This window comes from Perca fluviatilis, chromosome 18, assembly GCF_010015445.1.
Source record: "Perca fluviatilis chromosome 18, GENO_Pfluv_1.0, whole genome shotgun sequence".
Lineage (NCBI taxonomy): Eukaryota > Metazoa > Chordata > Actinopteri > Perciformes > Percidae > Perca > Perca fluviatilis.
Genome location: NC_053129.1, coordinates 27,057,671 through 27,084,002, shown reverse-complemented (window position 1 = coordinate 27,084,002; position 26,332 = coordinate 27,057,671). Strand labels below are relative to the sequence as shown.

General features: G+C 41.3%; 1 protein-coding gene and 1 long non-coding RNA gene across 2 annotated transcripts in view; one reads left to right on the top strand and one right to left on the bottom strand.

Moving 5' to 3' along the window:
• LOC120547023 (exostosin-1) overlaps positions 1 to 11,033 on the bottom strand; it is a 334,390-nt gene extending 323,357 nt beyond the window's left edge. The window contains exons 1-2 of the mRNA XM_039782373.1: positions 10,746 to 11,033; positions 5,806 to 6,557 (exon numbers count right to left, since the gene is read on the bottom strand). Coding sequence (XP_039638307.1) covers positions 5,806 to 6,557; positions 10,746 to 11,033 — 1,040 coding nt within the window. The remainder of the gene's footprint in view (positions 1 to 5,805; positions 6,558 to 10,745) is intronic.
• Positions 11,034 to 12,869: 1,836 nt separating this feature from the next.
• LOC120547085 lies at positions 12,870 to 21,679 on the top strand. Its single transcript, XR_005637029.1, has 3 exons — positions 12,870 to 12,981; positions 17,657 to 17,799; positions 21,173 to 21,679. It is a non-coding gene; the product is annotated as an uncharacterized LOC120547085 (long non-coding RNA).
• Positions 21,680 to 26,332: the final 4,653 nt, after the last annotated feature.

The window sequence follows — 26,332 nt, the reverse complement described above, 5'->3', positions numbered from 1 at the left end:
GATTATCATCCTTTGTGTTTTACGCAGCAGTCAGTGTTTATTTTCAAACTCCTTTTGCATGAATAATGTCGCCCTGGCTGTTTTGCTTCACCACACAAACTGCTACCAAGAGCTCATAAAACCACCAGTTTTACCAGCCACATTCATTCACACTAGGGATTTTTGACAGGGTTCGGTTTCTGCCGAACCATAGAATTTTTTTCCACCGAACCGAACCCTACGCTTGCACTATGGGCGCTAAGCTGGTCGACGTAATGGCGCCGCCGCCGATTACGGGAAGGTGTTTACGTAGGTGGACCGTTCAATGCAGTAGGCTGTGAGAAAGTGAAAATGGAACTCGTGAGCAGAAAAAGTGTTGTTTGGCAGTACTTTCAGTCAAAAGAAGGCGATTCAAGTTCAGCTACATGTTCAATTTGCAATGCCGACTTGTCTCGTGGTAGCAAGGACCCTAAACAATACACAACATCGCCGCTGTTAAAACATTTGTGTACAAAACATCCAAAAGAATACAAGTTGTGCATGAAGGAATCTACAGACAGCAGCCAAAATGCAGCCACTTCAACATTAAGTTGTTAAATTTAACTATTTTATAGGCTGTGGACGTTGTTTACTTCATTAATGCGTTTACTGTGTTAATGGACTGAGGATGGGAGTAGGATTCGGTATTCGGGTTTTGGATTCAGCAGAATCTTAACCACTGGATTCGGTATTTGGCCGCACCCCAAAAATCTGGATTCGGTGCATCCCTAATTCACACAGAGCCCATTTTTATGCACTTCAAGAGACAGTTTTGCAGGTAAAGAAAAAGCTTTCCTCTGTTGATGTTGTTGTTGCTCACATTAATAGCACCAACCCTCCTACAGAGATAGATGGATAGAAAATAAGCAATGAAAAAACATATGGCTACAATCACGCATTCAATTTCCTCTGTTATCTTTAAAAAAAAGAATTGTATGCTGCATAATTTAGTCTGTATTGAGGAGATATATATGCTCAGCATGTGAGCTGCTACTGATAAAAGTATTGTGGCCTGTGGAGCAAATAGTAATAAAAGAAAAAGATTTACCAGTTATTACTGCATTTTCAGAAATACAGTGCAGTCCATTAGTAGACAGAGACATGTTACACATTAGCACATTGGAAAGTAAACAATAGCTGTGGGGGTTTACTACTGACTTTTAGCTTTAATTTGAAGGTGTTTAAATCACATGAACAGCAGAGGAAGTGTGGCCCTCCGTATGCATAGCCTCATATTTGAAGGGGATCAAAATGTATTCACCAAATTAACATTAACTTTAATACAGTCATAATACTTCAAAATGTGGTTGTAAATCCTTTACGGTTAGTGACTGCAGCGTTTTATATGTCAGAGCCACGCCATCGCTAACGTCAGAAGAAATTATCACGCTGATGACATAGTATATAAAAGTATATAAAAAATAGTATATAAAGTATATAAAAATAATTGAACGTAAAGAGAAAAAGAGCGGAGATGCCAAGTTGATCAGACAAGATGTGTGTAGATCTGTCGGATTGTAGTCAGCAGGTAGCAATGATCGATCAAACACACTGAACGCTGACTTTGCTGCAATTAAACAGAGCAGCATGTCACGATGACGGGGAACACATTCTGTCAATAAATAAGAGTACACGTGATTGAAATAAGCAGTACTTTATGGTTACCTCGGCCAAGGAGGTTTTGTTTTCGGTTTCGTTTGTTGGTTTGTTTGTCTGTGAGCAGGATAATGATAAAAAAAAAAAGACTGGCCTGATTCTCATGAAACTTGGAGGAAGCGTGTAGCATGAGCCAAAGAAGAACCCATTACATTTTGGAGTGGATACACATATTATCTCTCTTTCTTTAACATTACGAAATAGGGCACGCCTTGGCAGAGGGACTGAGCTCTACGCTCTTCTAGTGCCCTTCTAATTTCTTTATATATATGATAGTAAAAGGTGACTGAATCACTCACAATACAGTCTGCATCAAGTTGAAGAGAGTTTTAAAGTTGGATATTGATCAGGTAGACATATTTTAATGTTGATTGGAGAGTTATTATAAAGGAAACTGAGCCCCACTTATGTTAACCACTTTCCTGGGAAAACACTGAATTGTCTTTGGTCTCCAATCCTCTGAAACTTGGTATCTTACCCATGATGCTCAGCCAGTGCCAGGCCTGTGCTTTAGGGACTCTTTGCAGTCATGTGAAACCATCAGTCAGATTGAGTTTAGTCAAGTTAACAATCAACAGTTATACCCTAAAAAGCCCTTTGTGCTCTTGTCTGTCTGGGATCGTTGTCCTGCTGAATTGGCCTAAAAATCATAAAAAGGCCTTTGAGTACTACACCGTTTATCCTAATGATATAATGTGCTAGGATGGAGTCAAAACAATGACAAATGTGTCACTGTCCTAATATTTGCAGACTACACTGTACGCAGATGCTCCCCGCCTTTTTTTTTTTTTTTAAGTTGCTGTTCAGCACCACTTAGCAGGAACCTGGCTAAACCTAAAATATGCAACAGATGACTCTTGTGCTAACATATCCAGAAAAAAGCAGGAAAACGCAGAGGTTGAGAATGTTGTTCCCATTTCACTCCATATGCAATGGTTTCCATTCTTTCAGCTGTCAGCTCTTGCTACAATTTTCAAAGTGTGAACTCCTCTTCTGGGCTCGGATCACTTTTGTCTCGACCAACTGCTGAGCTGACAAAACTTTCCTTCTCTTAACCGTCAACGCCTCTCTACTCTCCTGCTCCTTCGCTTTCACCCACACACGCACACACAATACACACACACAATACACACACACACACACACACACACACACACACACACACACACACAAGCATTTTGTCTCAGGAGCACAGCAACAGTAGGGCTCGACTCCCATGACAATTGTGAAATATATACATGAAAGCATCCAACCTCTTTCGTTCAAATAAAGAAGTCGCTACGTGCACAGCGGCTCATCCCCAACACTCTCGAGCAGGAGAGTTTTCAGCCAAAAAAACTAATTTGTAAAGATCGACAGCATTAAAGGGGTGATAGAATGATTATATAGGGTATTTCACACTGTTCCTTATGGTCTCCTAATGGGGTATGTAACATTGGTTGGGCTGAAAATGGCCTGGTTGATATTTTACTGGCCCTTATGCATCCCTGTGTTTTGGCCCTATTTGTAACAAGAGCTTTTCTTCCAAATATGGTATGGTCATGAATATTTAGATGAGCTGCTCGCTGATTGGTTGGCGACTTGCCATACGCACGAGCATTAGAGGCCGCTGATTGGTTGAGCGAATCCCCAATACACATACATTAGAGAAGCGACAGAATCTCATATTCCAGACACTGCAATGTTTCATTACCAAATTCACTTCTGAGACTTTTTTAAGCGAGAAATCAACTATATAAAGCTGAAATATGGGCCGTTTTACAAAAATTGATGGCTAATTGCAAATTTGGTAAGACGTGTCGGACTTTAGGAGCTCCACACAGTCTGACGAGAAAGCGGCAGCCTGCTGGGCTCCATACCCAGCGCAAAGTCACCCTTTGTGGATACTGCACTACGGGGCTCTGCCCGGCTAGCCGCGCAACTAATATATATTTACGGTTTGAATTTCGTCACGCCACTTATATAACATCATTCCCCAATGTCTTATAAAGCTAACCGTTGTGTCCGATTTGATTTTAAGGCATTTTTACGGACGCAAGACGTCTTTGTAGGACGAGCAGCTGCTTGCTATATGTCCCATTCATTACAATGGGGAAATACCGCAGCTAGCTAGCTACACTGTCGCCATAACTAAATTATATTTACAGTTTGAATTTCGTCACGCCACTTATATAACATCATTCCCCAATGTCTTATAAGGCTAACCGTTGTGTCCGATTTGATTTTAAGGCATTTTTATGAACGCAAGGCGTCTTTGTAGGACAAGCAACTGCTTGCTATATGTCCCATTCATTACAATGGGGAAATACCGCAGCTAGCTAGCTACACTTTTGCCATAACTAAATTATATTTACAGTTTGAATTTCGTCACGCCACTTATACAACATCATTCCCCAATGTCTTATAAAGCTAACCGTTGTGTCCGATTTGATTTTAAGGCATTTTTATGAACGCAATGTGTCTTTGTAGGACGAGCAGCTGCTTGCTATATGTCCCATTCATTACAATGGGGAAATACCGCAGCTAGCTAGCTACACTTTCGTCATAACTAAATTATATTTACAGTTTGAATTTCGTCACGCCACTTATATAACATCATTCCCCAATGTATTATAAAGCTAACCGTTGTGTCCGATTTGATTTTAAGGCATTTTTATGAACGCGAGGCGTCTTTGTAGGAAAGCAGCTGCTTGCTATATGTCCCATTCATTACAATGGGGAAATACCGCAGCTAGCTAGCTACACTGTCGCCATAACTAAATTATATTTACAGTTTGAATTTCGTCACGCCACTTATACAACATCATTCCCCAATGTCTTATAAAGCTAACCGTTGTGTCCGATTTGATTTTAAGGCATTTTTATGAATGCAAGGCGTCTTTGTAGGTGGAGCAGCTGCTTGCTATATGTCCCATTCATTACAATGGGGAAATATCGCAGCTTGCTCACTTTTGCATAACTAAAGTATATTTACAGTTTGAATTTCGTCACGGCATGAATATTATAGGTTCCTCAAGGTCTTACAAAGCTTAGCTAACACTTGTCCGATTTCGAATTTCAATTGAATGTATTTTTGTGAATGTCAGAGTTAGGAGGAGGCTAGCTAGCTCTCATTGATGGACTCCATCTCACCGCGGCTCTATCAATGAGACTCACGGACAAGAGGCGTTTATTTCCCCGATTGTTTGTTTAAATAACTCAACACACATACCCATTATAAGATTAACTGGAACCTGCGGGCTGCGGTAAAAGATTGCGGGCGTAACAAGCTCGCTGACACTGCGGTCAGGGCGGCGATGTAGCAACCCAGGCAGCACCAACACCGGCACTAAACTCCGACACAGTCAGAGAAGATTTGCAATTAGCCATCCTTTTTCGTAAAGCGGCCCATATTTGAGCTTTATATGGTTGATTTCTCGCATAAAAAAGTTTCAGAAGTGAATTTTGTAATGGAATAACAGAGATCTGCGTGACCTAGCTAGATTCAGAAAACTACCTGATCTCAGGTCAGTTGTGTAGCCTATGTAAATGTTGGGGCGTGACCGTTCTCTTAATACACCCATGGGCTGACAAAGGTTCCGGTTTTTGGGAGGTTGACATCAACTTCCAGCTTTGTTGGGATTCGCCCGTTTTCAGCGGCAGTTTCAATATATGAGATTTTCATAATAAAGGGGTGTCAATGGGATTTTGAGCTTCTATGTATGTCCTATTTACCCACCGAACTGACGTTATTCAACTATGACAGGGTAAAATCGGTTTTGCATTCTATCACCCCTTTAAGAGCACAGCGAGCACCGGTGAGGAGCTGTAATGATGTGTATCAAACACACTGCATTTGAAATAACCAACAGCAAATAAGAGCCAATAATGAGATAACTGCCACAGTGCTAAATGTCTGCTCTCTTTGCAGGACGACAAACCAGCAAAAGCCAACTCTGCGGAGACAAAAAAACACAGAAGAACTAAAGAAGAACTCCTAAAACCACCACAGACTGTGAACGTGAACTCATAAATCCTCTTAATTGATAGACCTTCAAAGCACCGATGCTCATTTCAAATGGAAATAAAAAGCACACCCAGAAGCAGCGAAGATCAAGGAAAGAAAAAAAGATCAAAAAAAGTATGACTTACTTTGAGTATTCTTCATTATCTCTGTTGCAGCGAGAGTCCTTGTGTTTCTCCCAGTCCTTGCCATGTTTACACGTGGTCAGCAGAATAATATCTTCCCCGTTGTGGATGTGATACAGAGCATTCCTCGTCTCAGAACCGATGCCCGTTAGGTAACGCTTCCCTTTGAAAACAAGCAGGTACTTCCTGGAAGGCGGCGCATCGTTGAGCGTCAGATAACCTATGCCCCCTCCTTTCAGCGGGTGATCCTTGGAGAACAGAGGGATGGAGATATCAAAGTTGGGTCGGAAGTTGACCACATCTGCGCTGGCCTTGGCCAGCATGGCCTGGCCCACCTCGAAGCCCAGATCCTCTGTGTAGTCCGGCCAGGTGCCGGAGTAGAGGTTGAATATGAGGTGGTTCCTGCCATCGTTCCACGTCGGTAGGCTCTGGATTCGGAGTCGGACGTTCTGGACGTACTGAGCCGAGAGCTGGTCCCGGTCCAACGTGTCCACGGCCAGAATGAACAGACAGGCCCGCGCGGGGTCCGTGGTGTGGAAGCGAGACTCCTCGATGGACGACAGGATCTTCTGGTAGGTCTCGGAGATCTCGTCCCCTCTCTGCGCGGGGTAGATGTAGACCCTGAAACCCGACTGGCAGCGTGCAAAGTCGAAGCAGGTTTCCATGCGGCAGCGCTTGTTCTTGTAGATGTTGTCGCGGATCGCACGCCGTTCGCGAGGCGAGGTGTGCTGGTGATGGAGCTGGGGGCTGTCCTCCTGTACACACAGACACACAGACACACACACACACACACACACACACACACACACACACACACACACAGTCAGGACATACAGCACAATGACATCTATTCTTTCAACACATTCTCATTCCCATCGTGTCAAAAAGTGACGCTTGTGGTCAGGTGCCTTTGGCGTTCGTTATTGATGCAAAAAGTCTCCTTTAGAGTCATATTTAGACGCACTCGGTCGGGACTCTTGGCGTCACTATTTAAACGCTCTCAGGACTCGTGTCTAGCCCTTTGGCATTATATTTAGACGCGCTTGGTCAGGACTATTGACGTCACTTTTTGACGCTCTGGGTCAGGACCATATGCATCACTTTTTGACGCTCTGGGTCGGGACGTATGTTTAACTGACATGCGGCACAAGAACGGGACAGTTCGGTTTAGGAAAAGATGGTGGGTGGGGTTACAAAATGTACGTTTCAGTGACACACAGGACAAGAACGGCACACAAACCCCAGTTCTCCTGCGTTGTTTGACCCATCCACCCCCCCAACCAACCTCCTTACACGGATTTTAGATCTTACATACTACTCGCTACAGTTATCTGTGTGAGAGTGCTTTCAACACCTGACAGGATTTCTGGGTGGTGAGGTTTTTTTTAAAACAACTTCATGCTGTCAGTAAAGGAAATCCATCTAACTTGAGGTGTCATTGCTACATTGATAACCAGTCACCACAAGAAGATGGGGGGAGACTGTCTTTTAATTCCCCTAAAGCAACTTCTCCACGCTGGCTTGTAAAACCCTTTAAGACAGAGCAAAGGTTGCATACGTCTACAGTACATCTGTGTACAGACAGACTACAGCAATGCGTGAAAAGTGATACCGTAGATGCAGGGGATCTATTTCTCCATTCGGCCTTCCTGGATTGTATAGTGCTGTTTTCGTTCTGATGCCCGTTAAAAACTGTGAGCGGTTCATCCAAATTCTGACGTTCCCTTCTCCGATCATATCATCTGAATAGTTTTTTTAGAGGGCAGAAGAGGTTCCTCTAGCAAGTATTTCACAATAAAAAACAGCAAAGACTTAAGAAAAGTAAGAAATAAAACAGATCTAGCAGATGTTTTCTTATTTCCATATTTGTTCAAAATACCAATCTGTGACCCTCTCAGGCTCGAAAGATTTGAAACAATCTGCAAACTCATAATTCATCTTTATCAATCATTTAAGAATGTATTTACTATGAATGACTGTATAGTCCTTTTTAATTGACTTGATAGTTTAAAATAACAGAAAGCAGCCTACTGTAAAGTGAATACTTTTACTTTTGATAAGACCATTAAAATTATGGTTCGGAGTAATTTCACCCTAGGGTCCTTTGCGCCACGACCTTGAGTTAGCGCTATCAGTGGAATAGCTTAGTGCAGGCGCTAATGGATCCAAGAGTGTAGCTTGTACATTACCCCACTAATAATACCCAAAAGGATACCAAACTTCAACACTAGTACAAATAGGTTATGTACTCATAAAATGATGGATTTGAAAGTTTGTAAGTACACCAAGGGGCTCATTTATAAAACTGTGTGTAGGATCCTTACTATAAGTATACGTATGCCCAACGGCCCAAAATGGCGTACGCCAAAAAAAAAAAATCCGATTTATAAAACCGTGTGTACGCACACCTGTTACCAATATTCCCTTTATAAATCAGAGATTACCTACAAGCGTGCGTACGTGGATCAGCCTCTTATCCCGCCCTGTACACGCCCATTTTTAACCATAAATAGTCAATGCAAAGCACCTCGTGAATGCTGATCAGTATATGAATGACCCTGGCAGTTGTTACACCGAATCATGATGACTGGCAGAGAAAACGCAAAAAACTTCTCAGACATTCAGGAATTGCTGCAAATTGAATTATAATTTCGGCATGTTCTTGCACAGCGTATGGAACCCTGATCTATAAATACGTGTATTAATAATACGTCCAAAACGGCAGGCATTACGGCACTCAGGGACAGCTTCGATATACCAGACGTATATAATAAGATTTAACAGAACTATATATTATATCCAAACAAGCCTTAGTGATAAAGTTAAGGATTATATAGAATATTTATAAAAAAAATAAAAATAAAATAAAAACACTTGTCTGACATTTCCCTCTGGAAACAGACGGTTTCCCCCAGAGTGGCGAGGACCTGTATTTGGACCGGGATGGCACGGTCCTGGCGCGTTGCCCTCTCTACTGGACCCAATTCAGTACATAGATCCACGAGCTCAGCTTTAGAAAATCTAAATCGGCATATTAGCTAGTCATCATCATGGTCCCTGAAGTATATTTTTCTCCTGATTCTTCCATTGGCGTAGTCCTCCTGCAGGGCCAGCAGCGCCATCATGCAGCATTACGCATGGCTTCACCGCAGTATTTATATGTTTACAACAATTTGCGATTGTTAACACCTTGCCAACACAGCATCAACTAGTGGTATCCCCCACCCCGAGATACAATTTGAAGACGAAAGAAAGTGTTTTAGTCAAACACACTTTTCTTCATGCAGGTTTTGTCACAACAGTATTAAAGTTAGGACCGATAACGAGGACATTAAGTGTAACGATTGCGCGAGAGCTTAATGGCTATATTTTCAGACTTTGACATTTGATGATATATGCACATGTTTTAAAGACAGATATTTAGTTATTTACACTGTGTTCTGCAGTTATCTAATGGTAGGGTATTTGATGCTATCCTGTATTCCATGCAGTCGGGCCATCTCCTCCACCTGCGCTCCATAGTGGACAATGTGACAGCGCCGATTAAATATTAAAAACATATTTTTATTTAAGATTTGAGTTGGAGGTGTTTATGGAACAATTATCACTCAGTAAAAGTGCAAATAACACTGCTGGATTTAATCTTTATGGTAATGTGGATGATATGGAGTGAAAAGATGTGCGTGAGGCATCAATACTTAAAAATATTATGAGTAATGGTTATTCCCATTTCCTTTCTGCAGTCTGACTTCAGTTCACCACCTCACCATCTGCGTCGCAATTCCTATTTTGTCTCCAAAATGTGCGTACGTATGGGTCAGAGTTTGCAAGGAGGACCGCACATTCTCCCGTCAAGTTTGTTTTTTATAAATCACAACCTTTGCGTGGCAAAGTGGCGTACGCACATTTTCAGCCCCCTTTTGTGCGTACGCCACGTTTATAAATGAGACCCCAGGAGTTTATTTAAAATAACACTTGCCTGCTGGCATCTGCTCTCTGCTGTTGCTGCTACCGGCAGTAAGACGAGTGCTTAGGGACGTCTACAAATTACAACACCGAAAAGAGATGCAACAAAAATATTTATTAATTTAATGATTAAATAAGATAGTGTCTCCAAACTTACCTCAATTATAACTTCTCTCCTGCTAGTTGTACTACAGCACTTTTTAAAAAATAAGTTAAATTAATAAATATTTTTGTTGTATGTCTTTTCGGTGTTGTAATTTGTAGACGTCCTTACCGCATCTGCCTTACTGCCGGTAGCAGCAGAGAGCAGAAACCAGCAGGCAAGTGTTATTTAAATAAACTTCTGGTGTACTTACAAAATTTCCAATCCATCGTTTTAGTAGTACATAACCGATTTGTACTAGTGTTGAAGTTTGGTATCATTTCGGGTTTATTAGTGGGGGTAATGTACAAGATACACTCTTGGATCCATTAGGCGCCTGCACAAAGCTATTCAGCTGATAGCGCTAACTCTCCCAATGTTCGACCCAGGTGAAAAAAGCTTCCGGTGGGGGAGTTTGGCTCGAGGTCATGGTGCAAAGGACTCTAGGGTGAAATTACTCCGAACCATCACTTTAAGCTGATAATACTTCTGTGAACTGGAATGAAGAACTTGTATGTGTAATGGAGTATTCTTATTAGGGATGAATAAATAAATATAAAAATATATATATATATATATATATATATAAAATGAATATAATGTTAAACTGTATTTACCTTTTTATTTGTTTTAAAATCAACAAGCAATTTGTTGTATTTAAGCAAAATGCTGAAAGCAGCAGAAATGCAGGACTGAGTTCACTCTAATATTTGTTTATTTATCACGAGTAATATCGTTATTCAGCAACGTTATCGCATATCGCATATTTTCCTCATATCGTGCAGCCCTAATTCTTATGACTGAATACTTCTTCCTTTATATTGGTTTGGTCTACCTCTTGCTCTCCCCCCTCCAGGTACGGCTCCAGCAGCTGGGTGGACTCAGGCCAGTGCCTGGAAGGTCTGGACGGGCTTCTCTGGGGCAGGGGCTGGTACACCTCCTGGCTCTGGTGGTAGTACTGGTACTCCTGCTGGGGGTACTGGTGGTATTGGGGGTACTGGGGCAACTGATGATATTGGTACGGCTGCTGCTGGAACTCCCCGATTTGCAGACCCCACAGGTAGACGAGGAAGAGAAGACCGGCCCCCACAGACACGAGCAGGTACCGCTTCTTGGCCTGCATGTGTGCTGTGGGGAGGAAGAGGAGGAGGTGGTGGGATAGATATAGGGAGGAAGAGTAGGGGGAGGTAGAGGGTTGAAGAGCAGGGGAATAAAAGGGGAAGGCGAGGAACTAGGAAATGATGAGGAGAGGAGGTGGACACAGGTCAGCTCCACCCACAGAGCAGCCTCTCTATCCACAGCTCGCCATGTTTGGATTTTGGAGTCACTAAAAGAAAAAAAGAAAGAGAAATGTACTCATGAATTAAGTTACCGGTTACCAATGCAATCTTGAACAAATCAGGATTTTTAAAACAAAGTTAAACACTGAGAACGCTATAAAAAAATCAGTGTAAAGGCTCTGTATGACCAGAATAATTAAAGTCATAAAGCTCCTCTAGTGTCGTGTATTATCATATGCACTCCTACGGACTCTAATGAACATTCAGAAAAGTCAGATAAATGCATTGAAAAGGCACCATATGCGATTTGATGAGGCTAAACTTCAGGTTTCACGTTCAATAGAAGTAAAAAAAAAAAAAAGAACAGAAAACAGTCATATGCATCATAGAAGTTCAAAAATCATGCATATTATCCCACTAAGCGGTTTGCTGACCCCCTAATAAGTTATTAATGACATCACATTTTAATATTTTACCAATCATCAGTCCCAGTAGGGCATTTTTAATCACGTAGTGAGAAAACAAGTCATTTTGACGACATGTGCAAATGACAAGTCTAGCAATTAAACATTTGTTTGGCCTTTCCAGCTAATATATGTATCTAATTAAATACGACTGAATACATTTCACAAACAACAATTGTATGTTTGCAAAGTCGGCATTGACAGTGCAGCATTTTTGTTTCTGCAAAATTCTAACTTTTTCCAAGTTCTTTTTTTTCCCACAGCTGGCCCCGGTGTTTCCGGGGGGTTAAACTTGTGCGAATAAGAATGTGACCATATTCCAACATTTTCATCACTACGTTATAAAAAGGCAACTGGTGCGGAATAAAAGAACTGGAGGCGTGTATTAGAGAAAGGTCTTGGATCATGTTCGATAAGCAAAGCAGCATTAAACCGCAGGATTTCTGAAGGGGAGTTTGGTGCGTCGCTCGGTATTAATGGGGAACACGTGGGCTAGATGTGCGATATTTGAACCATCGCCCTCGCAAACGCTTTTAAGGGTTTTTCAAATAGTAGCCTAACGATCTCTTACGTTTTTTTTTTTTATCTCAGTGACGTGAGTCCACAATTGGAGCGCTATATCACCGAACTGCCATTACTGCCTGTCAACCTACCTGTTTACAGGGAACACCTGTGGTCCCAGGAAGGGACAAGTAGCCTATCTGCTCTCCCCTCCAGCCTGAGCACGACTCCACCGTCCGGATACACATTCTCCAGCTATGCCCCCACCCCCGGAACACCTGCTCACAAACCCATCCACAAATCATAAAGTGTATATATATATATATATATATATATATTTTTTTTTTTTTTTTTTTTTTAAAGCACGTGTGCAAGGAGTAGTCACTGAGCTCTGCGTCCGTAGGGAAGCCTAAAAAGGTGTGCTGGTTTCATCCTCCTCCGCGTCCCTGTTACAAACTTTCCTCGAGAAAAAAAAAAAAAAAAAAATATGACCACGGAGTGATTCTCACGTGCACGAGAGGACTCCGGCCCCCCGGGGGGGCGAGCACACAGCTATCTGTCAGCAGGTATCCTCGGTGTGAACGTAATGTAGACACACGATCATCTGGCCAGAACAGCCGCGATAACATCCACCGCATCCATCCAGGATTAACTGATGCGTTAAACAAGGCGCGTGCATCTTCAATCAGCAACTGCCATCCCCCCTTTTTCAAAAGAATATTAAAAAAATATATATCCCGGAAAGAGAAGATCCCAAACTTTGAAATTTAAATCCACGCTCCCACATGTGCGCTCGGTGAAAAATAAGCAGAAATCATCATCCCAGGTAAGTTACCTGTTTCGGAGACACGCGCTTCAATAAAATCCTATTTTAGGAGCGACTTCACGGTCTAAATGACAGCGTGTGTGTTTTTTTTTTTTTTTTCAATCGGGTTAAAGTAGTGGATCAAATGTACACCGTGAGTGCATACTGTGGTTCTTTGGGGGATTATTCCATCCTGACTCCTCGTTTCAAACAGACTCGATGTCCTCACGTTTCCATCCTCAAATCCTGTGTTGGATCTGGGCTGCGCCACCGTGCAGCACCCAGCAGCACCCAGCAACATGAGCAGCAGCAGCAGCGCTGATAGACCAGACAGCAGCAAGCAGGCAGACTGGGTAGGGGGTGGGCGGTGGGGTGTGGGGGGGGTATCGTAGCATGCATGGGGCGTCAGTAGGCTCTGATTGTGAGGTATGGGAGCTCGCCGTGATTCAGCTTCTCTCAGTCTGCATTTTGAAGCTTTGTTTGTATCTGTTTATTAATGAGTAAAGTCCTTAAGCCTGTCCTTTTTATACATTTATATTTATTTTTGGGAGCAAGATCATTGAGAAGTTCCAAGAGCAACATCCAGGACTGGGTCATCCCTAGTTTCAATTTACAAACCAAACTCCGTTCAGAAATCTCCAAATTTAGGTGTCGGATGGGATATCTGCAAACATGGGTTTGGATAAGTTGTCAAATTTGACTTCATAACACAATTTGGCCATTTTAGGATGTATCTCTTATGCACAGGGTTCAGAATACATTTTTTTGTTCACATGCCAAATGGCTAGTGAATGTTCACGTTAACTAGCCACTCAGTAGACTTTTGAACCCTGTTTATGCAGCTTGCAGTTGATCCAATAAGACCTGAACTTAAAATAATGTGCTCCTATTTTCTTCCCACCAGTAGAGAAAGTTGAATTTGTAAGTGCTGCTTGGTGCTGATGGATGCAAATTCACTTTCAACGTATACCGATGTCTCAACAGATGTCGATCAGCCAAGTTATGTTGCGTATAACTAAGAAGATTTCTAATCCAGTTTTAGATGGTATTGCTATGGTTATGGTTATGGTTATGGTTAAGGTTAGGGTTAGGTGCCTTGAAATCAACGGTCGCAGCACTGCCTGGAAGGAGACGTTGGGGGCTTAAAACACCATCGAGCACTTTCTGGGCTGTTAGAAAGTTTGGTGATTTACATGTAATTTGTCACACTTGCTGCACTTGATAACATTCTGCAGGCTCCCCTTAAGGTTATGATGATTTGGTTGCAAATGACATTAAAAGGGATTTGTCATGGCATGTCAGGCTTTAGTGAACAAGTGACTCTTTTGCAAACCTAAACCGCTTTTAATTAAGGCTTAGCTCATTAAATCTCTCAATGATTCAAATATTCGGCCCTAACGCATCCGCATTGACCACTCATCCTTCCATCTTTCCTGCCCTTGAGTCATGTTGCTGTTATTTTGTACAAAAGCCATTGACTGAATCAAATTAATTTGCTCATGATTTAAATAGATGTCCTAAATTAGAGAGGGTGTTTACAGATGTGGAGCCACACACAGGCACATCATGAAGCAGACATCGCCATCTTGTGGTTCATGTTGCAGCCCACACTTCAAACACGTCACTCGGTAGATGATCTAACCAACCTCTCATGTAACAGTGACACTTACCGTAAGACAAGAACTGAGATTAGAGCTGTAAATTAGTGCTGTAGACCACTTTTTAAAACCATTTCAAAGTAACATAAACCATTGATCTCCCACTTAGTTATTCTCAGCCAGCGTAGAAGCTCTTTCTGCCCTTTTTGTCCCCCAAAATCTGTACCAAGCTCTTGCAGGCAAGAAGAGGTGCAAATTATATCAGCAAACTGCACATCAATATGAATCCACTGAGCCTGTGATGCTTAATAGCTAAATTATGACATAGGCATTTATGTACCAGTAGTGGTAGAATGTAACCAAGGATATTTAATCACCTAGTACACTTTTGAGGTACTTGTACTTTACTTGAGTAATTCCATTTAATGCTACTTAATACTTCTACTCCACTACAGTTCAGAGACATATTTTACTTTTTACTGCACTAAATGTATATGATAACTTTAGTTAATTTGCAGATTCAGATTAATAATACAAAATATAATCAATTTATGAATTTGGGTGTATTATTATAGATTACTGTACAATGTACTATGAGTATACAAAGTAATTCAAATTAGCTCCACTTTTACCAGCTGCAACATTCCAGTGATACTTGCACACATTACTGTATCAGTATTTCTAATCCAATTATTCCCAAATAATCGGTACCTTTTCTTATGGAACTTCATATTTTGTCTTTTATCCAATACTTTTGTTTTGAATGCAGGAATTGCATACATAAGTGTACTTATTGTTACTTATATATAAGTAAAAGATCAGAGTACTATCACCATTGTGTACAAGTCATGGTAGAACCGTTTTGGTTTTTACTGCACGTGCCCCAGAAATAAGACACCTCACAGGAGGTGGGAACGGTATAAATCCTGGACTTCAAATGGTTGAGGAATGGGAAACCAATTAAACCAATGAAACCTTAGACAGGATTACTCATCTTTCTTCACCTCTGGCTGTCCAACAGCAGAATAAATCCATGGACATGACTTCGTAAAAAAAAAAAACCCCAAAACCCCCCCCCCCCCCCCCCCCCCCCCCCCTCCTTTTTTTTTTTCATGACTTGGTATAAGAAAAAAAAACACAAAATTTTTTTTCTTTCTCTCTCTCTTCCCCTTTCCTTTTTTTTATTTACCTGTACTGTGAGAACTGTGTAGGGTCGGCTGGTGTTGATGGCTTCATGGTCGATTAGGGGAAGATAAATCTGAAAACGTTGCAGAGCCGCAGAGAGAGAGAGAGCTAAAGTTTGATCTGTTACAGTCTCAGTCCATCGTTTCAGTTCCTCCACTTTCTCCTTTTCGCCATCAATCTGAGAGCTTATGGGATCGTTCAGGTGACGGTTAGCAAAGTCTCTCTTCTCTCCATTGTTGACCAGCTTTTAGGATGATGGATGGATGAATGGATGGATTTGGGTTTCTCTTGTTAAAATACACATAATTGATTCTTCTTTGGTTATAGTTCTGCATAAGTGGATTCATTAAAGGTGCCCTGCCACACAAAACCATTTTTACTTGCATTTATTCTTTTGAAATATGTTAGGTCCATATGTGTTTGTGTTATGTGGTGAATGTGAAAATTAACTGCTACCTCCTCTGTCAGCTCTAGCCACTGAAAAGAAATAAGCAGAGAAATCAGACCAATTACAAAAGCTGGTCAGTCTGACATCATATTGCCTGAGCTCATTACTATTCATGAGCTCGCCCAGTTGAGCTAGGTTAAGGATGCTGATAGCCAGGCTCTCATTGGCTAGCTGTTAGCCAATCAGAGTCAAGCAGCTTAGCTCGTTGAATATTAATGAGAACTGGCACAAATCGAGCTGAGTCTTCCTGCAGGCTTTCTATACCACGCTAGAAAGGCTTGAAACAAGGTAACCAAGGCATTTTTTTCCAAATTTTTTTTTTAAAGAGTCCATGGTAGAACTTCAGACATTACCACAAAGTAATGAAATACGTGTGGCAGGGCACCTTTATCTGTGCTGTCCTGCTTAATTCCACCTGTTTCCTCATCTATTTTGTCAAAGTATAATTGGGCCAGTGATGGAATGTAATAAGTACAATTAATTAAAATACTGTACTTAGGTACATAGTGTTGTTACTTTTACTCAAGTAAAAGGGTTGCAAAATTCCAGGTATGTTCAAGGTGGAAACTTTCCATGGGAATTAACGAGAATGTATGGGGAATTTATGGTAATTAATGGGAGATAACGGGAATAAAATGTAAATATGGGAGTTATCTGCTCAGGCTGTATTTACTATGTCATATGCAGATAGGAACTAACCTCTAACTATATCATAAGAAGATCATAATCCATGAATTTGCCAAATAAATACATTGATTTACATTTATTTGATTGCAGAGTGTATGGTATGTTGCAATCATATTTAAAATTATATTTAGTTTCCTCTGATACTTTATAACAAGTTATATTTGACTAGTGTTCAATTTTAGTGCATTTGTAGGAGATTATTAACAATAACAAAACCAACTATGTTTTAGTTTGTCTCTAAATTCTTTCCCCACCACTAGCTCCAACTACTGAAGATGTAAGCCTTTAAAAGATAAAATAAAAATAAAAGGGTCACAAACGTATACTTTCTTTTAAAAAAAGGTAAGGCAAAGTAATTTCTTTAAACAGCTGGGCACCGTAGCTTTTAGCAAATGTATCATTTTTAGCAGCAGTTTTGGTTCACTAGTGAGTATTTTCTGCATCAGGACAACATATGTGGGATTGACTCACAGCAATGAGCTACAACAGGCTTTGGTAAAACAATACTTGCGAGTAAGATCAGTTGTTGGTTTTGGTTTTTCATGGGATTTGTTGATGATAAGAAAAACACAGAATATCTACTGCTTTACTCCTTTGATTTGAAGTTACAAATTTGATATTTGATTAATATTTAATTACCTAGCATAGTTTCAGGAGCAGGGCCACACCTCTAACACCAGCATTCCTATAAATACCCCCCCCCCCCACACACACCATTCCATTCTGCACCCTTCCCTCTCACCCTCTTGCTGTTCCTCTCCTTTCTCCTCTTCTTTAGGTCCTATGGGGGTCCATCGTGCCCGGGTGCTACGGTGGATTCCCCAGCGAAGCCTACCCAAACGCAGTCAACATCAAGTCAAGTGATGACTAGAAGCGACTTTACATTCCAGTGATTTCATGCCTCGCGCTCACACTTCTCAGGTAGGTTCCAATATTTCAAATAAATCGACAGCACTTTAAGTAGTTCATCTGGGGGTTCTTTTAACTTCATTTGTATAACACTTAACTTACTTTAAGGACTAACTTATTTAAATCATAAACTGCCATTTAACACTATACAATAAGTACAGGCCTTAAGGTGCATTTTGTGCAATCTTTTTGGTGAATTTCTTCATGCAACTAGCTAGAAGAGAAGAGAAACTTCAGGTTTTATGTCCCACTGCGATGAATAAAAGAAAAACTTGAAAATGATCAGCGACACGAGAAGTGATTCCAATGTGGGAGGAAAATGATTTGACTCCCGTCTTAATCTTTGTTCTGTATGCCATGTGGAGGAGTCATCTAAATGCTAACAATGTTGACTGAGTCACATCCTTGGACAGGAGCACATGTAGACGCCCCCCCAACAACACACACACACACACACACACACACACGCACACACACACACACGCAAATAAATAAAAAATCAATTGCTCTGTCTGCCTTGTGATTGTTTGTTTCATCTAATGACTCAAGCTAACTCATAATGTAACACACACACACACACACACACACACACACACACACACACACAAAGCCAGCTGGGCCGCTCGCTGCTATAATCTAGTCCTGTTCTGTTCAGATGCTCCAGCTCAGGATTTGAAGCTGCGGTGCAATTTTCAAACAATCCACATTTTACGACCATCTGGTGCAGAACAAAACGCAAAAGTGAGGCTGTAATTATTATCCGTGTGAGAGTCAAAACACACCAAACAGAACAGCTATAAAAGCCGCCTCCATCTACAGAAGTGCATCAAGCGACACATGGTGGATCAGTAGCCAGCGACGCTTTTCATGGTGGAACCAAATAAATCAGTTTGAAATGAAAAGCCCATATTGTGATGTGGTTAAACCCTTGGTGCGTAACTTTTTGATATTAATGAACGTCCGTTACATGCAAGCCATGCTAAATGAGTTGCTACAAAGCTAATTAAGACTATCAGCTCCACACAACTCTCTCTGGATTTCTCAGTATGGCTACGTTCAGAAGATTGTGTCGACTTTCCCGCGCAGAAGCTCGAGTGAAGATAATTACCTCTTCTGAAGAGTCCATCATGTTTTTCTGATCCTCCGTGTCCTCCTTGGCTACTGGCAACTGCGTGGGGGAGGGGAGAGGTGGGGGCACGTGCGCGATCACGGAAGGCTTGTATCATGTGGACGCGCCGAGTATTGTTGTCATCCCTTAGAATTCCTCAGGGGGGGGCGACAGAAACTACGCACCATGGCTTTAACATCACAAAACGGCATGAATCGACTGACAAAATAAGGCTTAACTTGGGGGGGGGTGGCTCCCCTTCCTATGTCACATGCAGGTTCATTACAATATACCCCTCCCACCCATCTGTGTATCTCCACCCCTGGCTTGAGAACTACCTTTCTAAAGGTGCGCCATATTCTTCTTGCAAGCTAATCAGAGCAGACTGGGCTTTTCCGACGGCAACAGACAGGAGGCTCCAGGCTGCAGCCGTACAGTCTTGCATATGTTTTAGTCACACTAGTGTAATACGCTAGTGCGGTCGCATTTTTTGTTTTTTTGGTTTTTCAGCGGGCCAAATCGGCCCAAGAGTGCATCGGCCCTTCTGGCATTCGCCAGAACTGCCAGATTACCAGTCCGACCCTGCAGATCACAAAGTCTTTATAAGCAGATTAAGTTTGCTTAGGTATTTGGAGGTATTTGGCTTTATGCAGGTATTTTCCAAACTGTTCAAGGACAAGACGAATGAGAGGTTTTTGTGAAACCATGTGTCACCTGCTCTGTTGAGCCTGGTTACATTTGTTCCGTCAGTTTCTAGTGTGGCAGTTGCAGACAGTAATGGTATGTGCACACTGTTCACACGTTATTGCCTTAATGGCCATTACTTTTCCAAACTCAAGTAGTCATGGATACAGACAGAGGGAGACAGAGAGACAGCATAATTACATCTTGTCAGATAGTCTCAGCAGTCTGGAGACGGCGGCGAAGCCACACTTCATTTAACACGGAAGTAACAAAGGATGACAAAATGCAGTCTTATAAAATAACGTTATCTGCCTGCAGAGATAACAAAACAAACTGGGTGAAGCGTTTCATTCTTTGGAAATCACTTTTTAGGGACATATTTTATTTAGAAGGAATTGCCTCCAGTTAAAAGTGTTTAGGTCTGTGGATTATCCACAATAATCAGGACACTGCTTATGAATTTAATAAGGAGTTTTCAACATTTTGACCACAAATAAAATTCCATTCACCTGCAGTGAATTAGGGTGGAGGCAGAAATCCTAAAGATGGAAATCTTAAAAACCTGGGCAAGTAAAACCAAAACTATCTGCATGACTTGATACCACAAGAGGTAACAGACACAGGGCTGATAAACCACATTTTATATGAATCTCTCGCAACCTATATTTACTCTCATTGCCGTTTTCAGTGACAAAAACAATAGGCTAAATTTCCATATAATTAAACTGAAAATATAGCTACAACAACCAGTGACATCTAACCAGATGTTTACCAATCAATAAGCCCAAAGACCCATGCAGAAGTCTTGAGAGACATATATATATATATATTATAATTATTATTATCGTTTTTTTTTATAATTATGACAAACATACCCAAAAAAGCCAACATTAGAAAAAAATGTTAGGAAAGGTGCATTAAAAAATACTTATCAGTATATATGTGCAATTTATTGTGAGAAAATAGGTTTGTGTGTAATTTGGGCTAAATTACTTTTATCTATTGACTGATTAATACATAGACATGTACACACTCTGTCCTGTCTTATGCCGATTCTGTTTTATCAACTCATTTGTCATTTGTCTCATTTGCTCTTTTACTGTTTCAACCTGATTTTAAAAGCCGATCTACTATGCCTACTGATTTTGCAACAAAAGACACTATATACGGGACAAAAAAAAAGACAGAAGTCGAGACAGGTAACGGGACAAGGGAAAATCTCTCTGTTGGATCTTTTACTGGTCACTTTCATTGGATGAGGCAAGGCAGTGCCAATACACCAAAGGTAATACAACCTTTAGCTTTGAGCTGTTCTAAATGGGTTTTGACTGATTACATCTTTACTATCTTTATACTGTGGCGTTCAGTCAGTCTCAGAGCTGTGAGGTGAATGCATCACTCTGCAGCGCCTCAATGCATCTGCAGTGCAAACTGATTTTTCGTGTCACCACCTCTCACTGGCAGTGTGTGTGTGTGTGTGTGTGTGTGTGTGTGTGTGTGTGTGTGTGTGTGTGTGTGTGTGTGTGTGTGTGTGTGTGTGTGTGTGTGTGTGTGTGTGTGTGTGTGTGTGTGTGTGTGTGTGAAACATATTAGGGTCAATCGATAAAAAGAGAGAGCCTCCAGGACTGAAGCAGGAATCCTCTCCTCCCTCTCTTCTTCCACTCTTCACTTCTTCTTTGTCATTAGCCCGGGACTCCTGACCTTTAGCCCAAACTGGGAAATGTCAGAAGATGCTTGTAATGTCACAACAGCTTATCAGGGCGAGGATGGGCTGTTGTTATGGAGACAGCATCACTACCGCAGGCTTGGTGGGACGTTTCCGGCTCAGCACAATTCACTTCATTGAACAATGAAACCTTATTTGTTTCCTGCGTGTTAGTGCAGTTGTTCCCAAAGAGGGTACAGCGGTAACATTTCACTGTGTTAAAAAAACTGGGGCAAAAGTTACATTAACAACTTTTTACATTTTCTGTAAAGTAAGCTCAACAATATACACATGATGTCTGATCTGTGAGTTTACTTAATTGCTTTCATTTGGCCATAAAAACCTAAATGGAAATAAATACAACCAATTAGCATTCTTTCATGACTTTAAACTGCTGACTTTTTTTCAAAGAAAACAAATTATTTGAAAGAAATGATTTCACTTTATACTGATGTTAGTTTATACATGTCATATATTTACCATTAAAATGATTTGTTTTGTCCGTGCTTTTTTAAATAAATTCTTATAACAGAGGTCCACGGTGTCAGTTTTAGCTGAAAAAGGTTGCATGTGTATAAAAATGTAAAATATAAAGGTTTTGGGAACCACTGTGTTACCGGGGATTTCCACTAGATGCGCAACCCGGTCTCACTCGAAGGCGTACAAATAACATGGGTTTCTGCCTGTGAAATACGTGCAATGTGTACGCGAAAGTGAAATTCTACGTGCATTACATACGCGGAGCTCTCCAATTGAAGTAATGGGGACCGGTGCGTTTTATATGCACGCAGCTCGCGTCACCACGTTGTGTGTTATCACGAGAACAGCATCACACACAAAAACATAGATATGGTTGGGTTTAGAAAAATAATGCAGGGAAAGGCTTTAGTAACACAAGAAAGTCACAAAAACACACTAATAAACGGTTGGGTTTAGGGAAGAAACATTGGGGAAGGCTTAACAAAAAAACACTACAAAGTCGCAAAAACGCGCCACATAAACACGCTAATAAACGGCCTAACAACAACAAAAAACACATGCTGAAAATCGCCAAACACGGGACGCGAACCCCGGTCTCCTGGGTGAAAGTCCTGTGTTTTACCCATCCACCACCCCAACCAACCTCCTTATGCGGTCCCACGTCCCTTTATACTATAAGCGCAGTGGGTTCCATTACTGTAATTGGAGCGCTCCACGTATCTACTGTACGCACAATTTCACTTTTGCGTACACATTGCACGTATTTCACAGGTAGAAACCCGTGGTATTTGTACGCTTTTCAGTGAGACTGGGCTCAGATGCGTAACGGCTGCGGACCGGCTCCGCTGCGTGCCGGCTGCGTGCTCCGCCGTCCGTCAATACCCACCGGGTCCGGATTTGTTGCGGAACGGCTGCGGCCATGACTGTCAGCTGAAGTCACGAGGACCCACAAGTTCTCGCAAATTCAGGTAGAATAGAACCACAAAACCAACAACAGTTTGTTTCCATCCAGAGGAGTAGAGGGGAAACGGCTCTGTGCTGTGTTTTCAAGGTGTAGTGCAGGGAAATGTGATCCACCGTGAGCACGGTGTATTTTATTTTGAAAATTAACCGCACTATCTGTCCCGCACTATCTGCTGTGTGCTGAATTGCTGCGGAGCTCTCCGTCGTCTCTCAAAAATAGAAGCTCTGCGTATCTTCTGCGGAGGGCTGCGGACTGACGGAACTGGGACGGAGTCGGGACGCAGACGTTCCACAGTCTGTGGAAATACACAGTCAATATACATTGACTTTAATGGAAACCTAATGACTCTGTCGACGTTCTGGAGACGTTCCGCATCCAGTGGAAATTGCCGGTTAGTGTGTGAATGAGTGTTTTTCACTCCTTTTTTTATGCTTAAAGAACAATTAATAAAAATAAAAAAAACAACGTCTGTGTTACTTGCACTTCAGTCCGGTTAGTAAAGCAGAGTTTTCCCATGATACACATCTTCAACTGTAAACCGGACTGACTTGATTTAGTATCATTTTTAAGGCCTGTTGGCTGCTCTGCTCCTTCTGAAGAAGCACCAAGCTGCTCACCGCTTATCTCAAATTGAAAGTTCTTAAAATGTTCTTTCAAATAAAGGGGAGTCCTATTGGACCGTTGGAACAAGATGGCATGTAATAGGCTGAAGAGACGACTTCCCCCCCGTGGGGATTCATTTAACCACCCTCTCTCCCACTACACAATGTCCAACACTGTGGAGATGATAAAACTCATATAACTGTTGCGTTCGCTAGGAAAAATGAAATAAAAAATGTGCTGGAATGGGAGTCTGTATGTGTCTGTGTGTTGTCCTCTGTCACATTACCTTTCATTTTATGTTCCTTTTGCTTTGACTCTTTATTAGTTTTCCTCCCTTTTACGGGTAGAATATTATTTGTTCGTTTGATTATTTCTTTACCTGCTTCTCTCTTTTCCTTGTCTGTCTTTCTTCATAAAAGAGAGTGTGAGTTTGTCCCTTTATACAGCTAAAGAAGATTTTGTACTCATTCTCAGGGGCATTAGAGACACTACTGTTTGTGTCGCAGTCTTAAGTAAAAGTAGAAATACCGTAAAATACAGCATTACAATTAAGAATCACATTCAAAAGTAAAAGTACTCTATATGCAGAATGGCTCCTGTCAGTGTGGCAGAGAATATTATATTAATATGTTTTTATTACTAATGAATACATGTACACGTAAGAGCATTTTAAAGTGCCCATATTATGAAAAAAACACTTTTTCTGGGATTTGTTCTTTTGTGTCTCTTTTGTGATACGGTTTCTGAATGTGTCCTGCTTTCAGTCTCCTAGAGAGCTGTTCAAAATCGGCCTCGGACTGTGACGTCACAGTCCGAAATGAGCTGGCTAACCACAACCGTTAGCTCGTAGCTAACGCTAACGCTAGCATGCTACGTCGTTCTCAATAGCAAAGCACTGCTACAACACACACAAGTTCACCATAATCTACTAAAGAACTACTTACATGTGCGCCCTCATTTAGAAGTCTCCCAGCTAATCCTGCCTTGTAACTGACCAAAGTTGGAGAAACAGGCTTTCTTTTACTGTCTCTAGAGTTAGCTAGCTGACATGATCTACATCTGAGCTACTGCGCATGTGCGAGTGCAATCAAAGATAGTACAGAAGAAGAAGATGAAAAGAGGTCTCACTCTGTAGCTAAAACAGAGACCAGGTGAAAAGAGGATCTGCAGCAGTGAGAGAGAGCTGTGCAGTACAACAACAATATGGTGTTTTTTGAAAATTAAACCATGTAAACCTATTCTGGTAAAACCTTAAAATACAGTTATGAACCTGAAAATGAGCATAATATGGGCGCTTTAATGTTGTAGTTCAATCAATGTGGAGCTGAGTAAAAAATAGTATTGCATCATATCATATAAGCATATCATAGTTTTTTATGTAAAAAGTAACTTAAGTTTCAAATAGTTACTTCTGGAAAGAGGTTTTTAGTTCCAAGGTGTAAAACCAAGCGATATAAATACAGCTTTGTTCCAGCGGCAGTCACACTAATGAACAAGCTATAAGAAAAATTGCACAATTTGCACAGCCTGTATTTACATAGGACTTTTGTTCATTATTTATTCATTGGTTTTTAGATTATTTTTTATGGTGTTTTTCTTGGTATTTATTGGATGTTTCAGCACCTTGATTAGCACTTGAGCACTTTTAACAGTATTGTTATTCATAGTCCCATTGCATGTTGTCTCTGTTTTCTAAACGGTGTGTCATTGATGCCCTGCACTTCTTAAAGGTGCTGGAGGTAGGATTGTGAAGATCCAGGACTTAGCCAAAGAATTTGAACATCGACAACTTCTCAGTCCCTCCCCCCCTTTCTGCTAAAGCCCAAAACGGTCTCCTAAGCCCCTCCCCCCACAAGGGAGAATGAATGTGTGTGCATGAGCAGTGATACTTAGTTACATTCCACCACTAGTGTGAGAAAGACAGTCACAGATGGAGGTGGACCCCCCTGCCCACACAGCTAAATGTACTTTTGGTCTGGGACCGTTTTTCTCTGCCAATTACAGTATTTTCCAGTTCAGGCAAATGTTCTTGTTACAGCAAATAGACATTTGTGGGAACAGTTTGGGGAAGGACCTCTCCTTCTTCATGTCAATATCCCTGTGTACAAAGAGGGCAGTAAAGAAATGTCTTTCCCAGTTGGGTGTGTAAGAAATTTACTGGTCTGCAAAGAGCCCTGACATAAACTCATCCAACACCTTTGGGATGAACAAGTCCCTGTTTTTTTTCCCTTGTCAGTGGCAAAACGGGCACTTTTGTGAAGGTAAAAAACAAGCTTGGACAATTACCCTATTAACTTACATTGTAGCTTGTTTTTCAGCCCGGCCGACTGCAGCGATCTTGCTTAATACCGGACTCATGTCAAAGATTGTTGTTCCCATCAGTCACTTAGACACAAAAACATAGAAAAATGGGGTCCAGGTTGGAAAAAAAACCCGTAGTTCCCCTTTAATCTGGAACCCACAAGGGGAAACAAAGCCAGAAAAGACCCAGAAACCACTGGAGATGATCTGTAGAGACAGAACTCATCCAGGAAGGAAGCAGAGAAGACCGCCCAACTTTGAACCAGCTAGAGAAAGTTCATAAATGACCTTTGCGCCCTAAAGAGCAAAATGGGTTAAATGCCTATCAAAAATCAATCACTGGAGTCATATTAGGAGATGTACCAAACACAGATCTACAGTATCTGCTTAACATATCCCAAACCCTGACATCCTAAGTATTTCATAACAAAGAATATTGTTACATTCTCCACCTTATAAGCCCAGTGCACTCTCCTGAAAGCACAGCCGTACAAGTACAAGAGTTGTAATGACTATATCCCTAAGAGAAAGCACTTGGTGAAGAAGAATTAGTAACTATAATGGTGCAGGTGAAATTCATCCCAACTTTCCATCGCTGCTGTTTTTCTATTGATGCGTGTCTGAGTAAAAGCAGCGAGACCTTGTATCTGTCAACGTCAAGATGACTGGTTTATCCGGCGAATATTCGCTCGGATAAATG